At 38.2% G+C, this 8,859-nt stretch overlaps 1 protein-coding gene across 1 annotated transcript in view; it reads right to left on the bottom strand.

Moving 5' to 3' along the window:
• The window catches only part of LOC18051096 (rust resistance kinase Lr10), a 3,184-nt gene extending 719 nt beyond the window's left edge, over window positions 1-2,465 (bottom strand). The window contains exons 1-2 of the mRNA XM_006448286.2: window positions 2,360-2,465; window positions 168-734 (exon numbers count right to left, since the gene is read on the bottom strand). Of these exons, the coding sequence (XP_006448349.2) occupies window positions 168-734; window positions 2,360-2,465 (673 nt within the window). The remainder of the gene's footprint in view (window positions 1-167; window positions 735-2,359) is intronic.
• Between the last annotated feature and the right edge of the window lie 6,394 nt (window positions 2,466-8,859).

The following is an 8,859-nucleotide window of genomic DNA, read 5'->3' as shown; positions in this document are numbered from 1 at the left end:
GTTCAGGTGCATGTAGCCAGCAGTGCCTCTGGCAGCTGTCAGAGATACAATGCTTATGTCCTTAGAGCACAACTTAGCCAGCCCAAAATCTGAAATCTTCGGTTGAAAATTATGGTCTAATAATATATTGTGAGGCTTGATATCGAAGTGCAGAATCCTTCGGTTGCATCCTTGGTGCAAGTACTCCACTCCACGGGCAACGCCAAATGCAATCTTCCTCAGCTTCTCCCAACTCAATTGACGATGACTTGAGCTATTTGTCTTTGAGAAGATGAATTTCTCAAGTGATCCGTTGGGCATAAACTCGTAAATAAGAGCACGTCTGTTTCCTTCAGAGCAAAATCCCAGAAGCCGAACAATGTGGAAGTGGTGAATCCTGCCAATTGTGGCCACTTCATTGATGAACTCTTGTCCATTTCCTTTTAAATGTTCCAACATCCTGACAGCAACTGGAATTCCGTTGAAGAGTTTTCCTCTGAACACGCTTCCGTAACCTCCCTGGCCGAGCCTGTGCTTAAATCTGCTTGTTATTTTCTTCAGCTCTTTGTAAGTATATCGGGTGGGATCGACGGTCCTGTAGTTTTCGAGGAACTTCTCCACCTTCAGTTGAGTTTCTTTTTCTTTTTCAGATTCTCTTGATTTGTAGATGAGAAATATCACCAGCGCGGAGAGAACGATGCCTCCGATGCTTGTGCCCGTGGATATTAGACTTACAGATAAAGGGCCAAGACCATCTGTTATACATAACTAAGAAAAGTTAGTTTAAAAATCAACTCAAACAATAAAATGAGATGCTAAAAGATTGGACCCGTGCAAGCTTAACTTGGTAGCATAAAGACTCAATATTATTTGATTGGGTTTTAACAAGTCCCTCTCACGTGACCATCTCATAGAGGCATTTGTCCATAACTTAAATGATAATTAAATATCTTATTCACACAAGTGGATAGATAATTAGATTGTCATTTAATTAAATAATGAAAAAATAATAAATAGAAGGATGAAATTATTTGAACTGCAAAGTAAGCGCTCTTTTACCTTACACACTTCAATTTTTAAATTTTAACTTTCACTCAAGTACACAATGAAAACACCAAAATGATCACAATTAGAAATCTCTGTCATTATGCATTTTTTATCCCTTTCTACATTCACAAAGTGATTTTTTTTTCCCCTCATCTCTTATTCCATGTGAATATTGAGGGTTACTTGATTGAAAAAAAAAATTCTCAATAAATTTGCCATCATGGACGTATGACAATCATAGCAAAAAAGTATTAGTATAATAATTCTTCTTAATTTGTATTCATCGAGTACGCAAGAAAATATGATAGATTAAACTTTTATCAGGCTTTGTGAGTTTAATCAATCTCTCACCACTTACGAAAATTAATTGTAATATAAAGATTCAAGATTAAAGTGACGAGATAGAGAAAATTAGTACTATCTATTTGGTCCTGAGTAGTATCAATTTTTCTTCAAACAATCAAATCAGCCTGGCTAGCAACATTTTATCGACCACTCTACAACTGGCAATAATACTGGAAAGCAGCCTTTATAGCAATGATATTCGCCATACAGATTAGGGGTGGGTAAAATTGTATTTGCTGCCAAAAAAATGAATCGTCAATTTTTTTTGGGTAAAAAAAAAAAATCCATCGATTTATATGAGAGAAAATAAAAAACCAAAAAAATAGAAAAACGCAAAAGAAATTACAGGTCAAATAAAAAAATAACTAAATCGAACCAAATTGATTGGACTTTCAGCTCAGTTCAAATTATTAATTTTTAAAAAAAACTGACCATCGGAATTCAACTAAATCTAACCTTTGCCCAGTGCCCACCCCTATTAATATAGATGGCTTCTTTAATTTTTAACTTCCAATTGTAATTACACTTTTACAATTGAAAAAATAATACAAAGCCTAATTATTATTTTTCTTTTCATTTACACTGCTTTGATAACTTTTCCGGCATATATAACTGTGGACTAAAATGGTGAATCCAAAACTTGAGCAAGTTAAACGACAGCGTTTTATTTATGTTTAATGAGCTCAGATATCACGAGCTTGGCATGTGGGTTACTCAAGTCTGAAACGGCAGGATTTATGACGTTTTGGATAAAGGCTTAAGTGGAACATGTGGAGTGCACGTGAAGAGGAGAATCAAGTTAGTTAAGAAAACTGTTAGTACAGGTGGCAAGAATCTGTGCATTCTGGAATTGATATCAGCTGTTATATAAGCTGGTTAATGGGTAGCTTCATCATCGATCTAAGAGCGTGATAGAGAGAGTTAAGATAGAGAGAAAGCTTAGTCTTGATCCTAGTAGTTAGCTCTTGTATTACTCTATAAAGATTACTTGAATCATCAATAAAGCTTGCTCTGTGAGCTTCTCCCGTGGATGTAGATTGTGCACTTCTGCACAATCGATCCACGTAAAACTTCTTCTTGCTTCTGAGTTTCATTAGTTTCCAATTCTGGTTCTTGGTTTCTTCTGATTATAACCATTTGCATTAAAGGCTCTGTTAACACTTAAAGGTTCTTTGTTTAGGGTCTTAGCATCTTGTTGGTTAGATTTGTGATCTTAGGCAGTGTATTGGGTTGTTCATCATTTTCTAAAGCACCCAATTCACTACACGTGGTATCATAGCAAGGTTAACAAATCAAGATCCCTGTATGGCAAACCCAAAGATTGACCTTGAGAAGTTTAACGGAAAAAATGACTTCAACATGTGGAAAGTAAAAATGGAGGCTTTGCTGGTTACTCAAGGCCTTGGTGATGCAATCCAACCAGTGACCAAGAAGGAGGGTAAAGAGTTCTCCACATCCAAGACTCCTGCGCAGGTTGCTGAGATTGATAAGAAGGCTAGAAGGACGATAATCTTGAGTCTTGCAGATTCTGTAATAAGGGAGGTGGCAAAAGAACCTACTGTAGCTAGTTTATGGGCTAAACTAGAGAGTATCTACATGAAGAAATCCCTAGCAAATAGGTTATACATAAAGAAGAGGATGTTCACATTAAAGATGATGGAGGGCACACCATTAGATGATCACCTAGATAAGTTTAACAAAGTGTGTGACACTTTGGAAACTATTGATGCGGCCCTTGATGATGAAGATAAAGCTCTTCTGTTGATAAGCTCTCTGCCAAGGTCATATGGAAATTTTGTTGATGCCTTGATGTATGGCAGGCAGACACTATCTCTGGATGAAGTAAAGTCAGCACTCAATGCAAAGGAACTGCAAGGCAAACAATATCATCTAGGAGTTGAATCAGGTCAAGGTTTAACAGCAAAAGCCAAATCAGATGGCAAGAAAAAGAAGCAAGGCAAGTACAAAGAAAAACCTAAAGATCTGAAGTGTTTCTTGTGTCACAAAGAGGGACACTTCAAGAAAGATTGTCCAGAAAAGAAGTTCAAAAAAAAAGGGTAAGATGGAGGTGCAGCAGTAGCTGAAGAAGAGGGCTATGAATCTGCTGGAGTGTGCATTGCCACAGACAGCAAAGATAGAGGTAAATGGGTTCTTGACTCAGGGTGTACTTTTCATATGAGCCCATACAAGAGTTACTTTACTGATTATTATGAGTATAATGGTGGTAGAGTAATGGTGGGGAATAATGTTGTGTGTAAAATCATGGGAATTGGCAATGTTAATCTTAAGCTACATGATGGAACTATTAGGGAGCTAAAACAAGTCAGGTATGTGCCTGAGTTGAAAAGAAATCTGATTTCTTTGGGAATGCTTGATCAAATGGGGTGTAGTGTTAGGATTGAATCAGGAGAGCTGATGATTGTCAAAGATTCACAGATTGTTATGAAAGGTAGCAGGAAAAATAGGGTGTTCATCTTAGATGGGGATGTAGTTAATGGTGAAGCTAAAATGTTAGTGGCTGATACCATTGATAAAATCAAAATATGGCATCTAAGGTTAGGACACATAGGTGAAAGGGGCCTTAAAGAACTTAAGAAACAAGGTGTATTAGGGAATGAGAAGCTTGGAAACTTAGACTTCTGTGAAGATTGTGTGCTAGGCAAAGCAACAAGGTCTCGTTTCAAGAGATCAGTACATAAGTCCAAGGATAAGTTGGAGTATGTTCATTCAGATTTGTGGGGGCCTGCTCAACAGATATCTCTAAGGAGTAATAGTTATTTTCTATCATTCATTGATGATTATTCCAGAAAGGTATGGGTCTATACCTTGAAGAGTAAAGATCAAGTGTTTGATAAGTTCAAAGAGTGGAAAATTTTGGTTGAGAATCAGACTAGAAAGAAGCTGAAAAAGCTTAGAACAGACAATGGCTTAGAGCTTTGTAATCAAAGGTTTGAAAAATATTGTGCAGAGGAGGGAGTTATGAGACACAGAACTGTTAGGTTGACACCCCAACAGAATGGCCTGGCAGAAAGGATAAACAGGACATTCATGGAGAGAGTGAGGTGCATGCTTGTTCAAACAAATCTCCCCAAGTCATTGTAGGCAGAAATACTCTTAACGGCCTGTTACCTGGTCAACCTTAGTCCATCTTCAGCCATAGAATTCAAAACACCTTATGAAAGATGGACTGGACAGCCAGCAAACTATGGAGATCTAAGAGTCTTTGGCTGTACAACTTATATACATGTAAGCTAGGGAAAGCTAGCTCCTAAGGCTTTAAAGGGCATCTTCATAGGTTATCCAAAAGGGGTTAAGGGATTCAAAATCTGGTGCACAGATATAAACCCTCCAAAATGCATAATTAGCAGGGATGTGATATTCAATGAAGAAGAACTCATACCCAAGAAACTTGTTCAAAGAAAGTCTGAGGAAGAAGCAAAAGGGCTTGATACACATCAGTTTGAGGTGGAGCTACCTAATCATCGTGAAACACATGAAGCTGCAGATTCAGGTGAAATAAATGATGAGTCAGAAGCTCAGGATGCAACTCAACTGGAATCACAAATGCAAGGTTACCAGCTAGCTAGAGACAGAGCAAAAAGGCTAACAAGACCACCCAGAAGATATGGATATGCTGATCTCATCACGTATGCCTTGGAAGTTGCACATGAAATTGATGATGAGGAACCAAAGACCTTCAATGAGGCAATCCAGAGCAAATTCAGAACAGAATAGAAAGAGGCCATGGATGATGAAATCTTGTCCCTGCACAACAATAAAACTTGGGAACTGGTAGAAAGACCAGAAAAAAAGAGAATAGTGGGCTGCAAGTGGATTTTCAAAATCAAAGAAGGACTGACCAGCTCAGAACCAAAGAGATTTAAAGCAAGGCTTGTGGCAAAGGGCTATACACAGAAAGAATGGGTTGACTTTAAAGAAGTTTTTTCACCTATTGTCAGGCATGCCTCAATAAGGGTAATCTTATCACTTACAGCAGTTCAAGACATGGAGCTTGATCAACTTGATGTCAAGACTGCTTTTTTACATGAAAGACTTCAAGAAGAAATATTCATGACTTAACCTGAGGGGTTTGAAGACCCCAAGAAGCCCAGACATGTTTGCTTGCTTAAGAAATCCCTTTATGGTTTAAAACAGTCTCCTAGACAATGATATCTCAGATTTGATGAATTTATGGTAACACATGGATTCATGAGATGTAGTTATGACTGTTGTGTGTACTACAAACTGTTGAAGGATGACCTCTACATATATCTCCTCCTATATGTAGATGACATGCTGATAGCTTGCAAAGTAAGGGAAGAAATAGAGGATTTGAAGAAGATCATAAGCTCTGAGTTTGATATGAAGAATTTGGGGATTGCAAAGAAAATATTAGGGGTAGAAATTGAAAGAGATAGAGCTGCTGGTCTTATGTTCTTATCACAGAAGAAATATTTGACCAGAGTACTGCACTCATTTCAAATGTTGAATTCTAAACATGTTGTGACTCCCTTAGCAGCTCATTTTAGGCTTAGTAACTTGCAATGTCCTAAAACAAGTGAAGAGAAGCTGGAAATGGAAGATGTACCTTATGCTAATGCAGTGGGATGCCTTATGTATGCCATGGTCTTGACAAGACCAAACATATCACATGCTGTGAGCGTTGTGAGCAGATACATGGCAACACCTGGAAATGAGCACTGGAAAGCAGTTAAGTGGATAATGAGGTATCTGTCTGGTACATTGAGCTGTGGCCTGGTGTATGGAAAAAATAAAGGAAGTTGTGAAGATCTGCTGGGGTTTGTGGATTCAGATTATGCAGGGGACTTACACAGGAGGAGGTCTTTAACTGGTTACATGCTCTTGTTTAGTGGTTGTCTCATGAATTGGAAAGCCACTCTGCAACATGTGGTAGCTCTGTCAACCACTGAGGCAGAATACACAGCTGCCACTGAAGCTGTGAAACATGCATTATGGCTACAAGGATTAATGAGAGAACTGGGGGTGAAACAGAAGACAGTAACAGTATATTGTGACAGCTCGAGTGCACTTCATTTGTGTAGGAACCCTGCACATCATTAGAGGACAAAACACATAGACATTAAACTTCATTTCATTCAAAATGAAGTATCCAAAGGAGCTGTGAAAATGTCCAAGGTTCATACTGATGAGAACCCTACTGATATGCTTACTAAGGTGGTAACTACAGCTAAGTTCAAGGTGTGCTTGAGCCTAGCCAGCTTGGGTGACTGCTGATTGCCTGAGGTTTTGGAGAATGAAGCAGATTGAGGAGTTTTGGTTCAAGGTGGAGAAATGTGGACTAAAATGGTGAATCCAAAACTTGAGCAAGTTAAATGGCAGCATTTTGTTTATGTTTAATGAGCTCAGGTATCACGAGCTTGGCATGTAGGTTACTTAAGTCTGAAACGGCAAGGATTTATGACGTTTTGGATAAAGGCTTAAGTGGAACATGTGGAGTGCACATGAAGAGGAGAATCAAGTCAGTTAAGAAAGCTGTTAGTACATGTGGCAAGAATCTGTGCATTCTGGAATTGATATCAGCTGTTATATAAGCTGGTTAATAGGGCAGGTTCATCATCGATCTAAGAGCGTGATAAAGAGAGTTAAGATAGAGAGAAAGCTTAGTCTTGATCCTAGTAGTTAGTTCTTGTATTACTCTATAAAGATTACTTGAATCATCAATAAAGCTTGCTCTGTGAGCTTCTCCTGTGGATGTAGATTGTGCTCTTCTACACAATCAAACCATGTAAAACTTTTTCTTGCTTCTGAGTTTCATTAGTTTCCAATTCTGATTCTTGGTTTCTTCTTATTACAACGATTTGCATTAAAGGCTCTGTTAACACTTAAAGGTTCTTTGTTTAGGGTCTTAGCATCTTGTTGGTTAGATTTGTGATCTTAGGCAGTGTATTGGGTTGTTCATCATTTTCTAAAGCACCCAATTCGCTACAATAACAATGATAATAAATTCAACTTATTATTTTTTTTGTCAGCTAAATAAAGACAATGCTTTCACTTTCAAGCACTGTAGAGAGAGGTGACTGAGAAAAGATATGGTTACTTACGTTTTTGGTGTTTAACGGCAACGCAGATTGTCGAATTGCTTGTAGTGTTGAACGCACAATAATTCCCTGAATTTTCGCAGTCGTAGCATCCATCAAGAGCTCTCCATCCTAATACTACTGGAGTTGGCCTCGCCGTCGTAGCAACATCCTGGAGAGGTAATCCAGCAGGAATCTCAACTGTTCGAGATTTTCTGCAATGTGAAGGCATATCCTCCATTGAATAATTGCTATCTATGGTATACACATAATTGTTTTCACTGCTAAGACAATTGATCGGTCCAATTAGTTCAACAGAAGTCCGTTCTACATCTACAACCTTCGAAGTGCAGTTACATAAAGCGTAACTTTCGTTAAAGGGAAGAAAAAAGAATTTGGAGTGTGTGAGGTTGAAAGAGATAAGAAATTGAAACTGGCATGCCATCTCATTCACATCTGTAATGGTAATACTGTTGTCCAGATAAGAAATTTCATAGACATAATAATCCCCGGAGGAAGGAAGATGCCAGATTGTCTTGTCACTTAAGCATGACAATTCAAACCCTTCAAGGCCACAAGATGTTGGCTGAGTTTTGAGTCTGAAGGGATATCTGATACTTGGGCTACTATTACTGCAATTTGTTGGTTGACAGAATTCATATTTATCGGTCTTCTTGTCTTCCGCAGAAGCTTTGGCTAATGTACATGTGTTAGGTAAGAAGAGGAAGAGGATTATTAAACTCATCACGAGGGACATGGAAGGAGAGGGAGAGCGGATTTTGAGTTAGAGCAGAGTTTGAGTTATGCTTTTGGAGTAATAAGGGAGAGGAGAGTTTGATTGTCAGTTTGTCATGGAAAAAGGTAGGAAAATGGGTTTCTTTTAATTTCTTCGGTTCTTTCCTTCTTTCTTTTCTCCTTTTTCTAAGTCAATGGTAGCCCCAAAGAGACTCGTCAACTTCAATATCTGCCAATATCAGATGCATGGAGGAACAGGATGAGACATGCTGTTTGTGATATAGATTTTAGTGAGAGTTGTGAAAGTAATTTGTAGGTAAAGAAATGAGAAAATTATGTTTTTAAGATCAGTAAGTAATTTTCTTTAGAAAACGGGTAATTCTTAGCAACTACCCTCTGCTTACCATGATATATCAGTGTGAGACTAATGGTGAGTTTAGGATTGATGGGAACTATGTGTCTTTTAATTCACCACTGTTGTGGGATTCAATTATTAGCTATTAAGCAAAAGTGGATGTGTGGTGATAGCTAGGTGTCTCCCATATACTTTGGTAATTGTACTTTAAATTAAGTTGAGCAGGAGCAGAGAGTTCAAAGCATACTCTAGCTCAATCAGATATGCAGCAAGCAGCGTTGCAAAAGGTTGATGAATGTACATGATCACGTGACAAACCTACATCACATTCTGGTCGAT

The sequence above is a fragment of the Citrus clementina genome, unplaced genomic scaffold (genome assembly GCF_000493195.1).
Source record: "Citrus clementina cultivar Clemenules unplaced genomic scaffold, Citrus_clementina_v1.0 scaffold_2, whole genome shotgun sequence".
NCBI classification, from domain to species: domain Eukaryota; kingdom Viridiplantae; phylum Streptophyta; class Magnoliopsida; order Sapindales; family Rutaceae; genus Citrus; species Citrus x clementina.
Note: the sequence above shows the minus strand (reverse complement) of the source record. Positions and strands in the feature narration are given on the sequence as shown.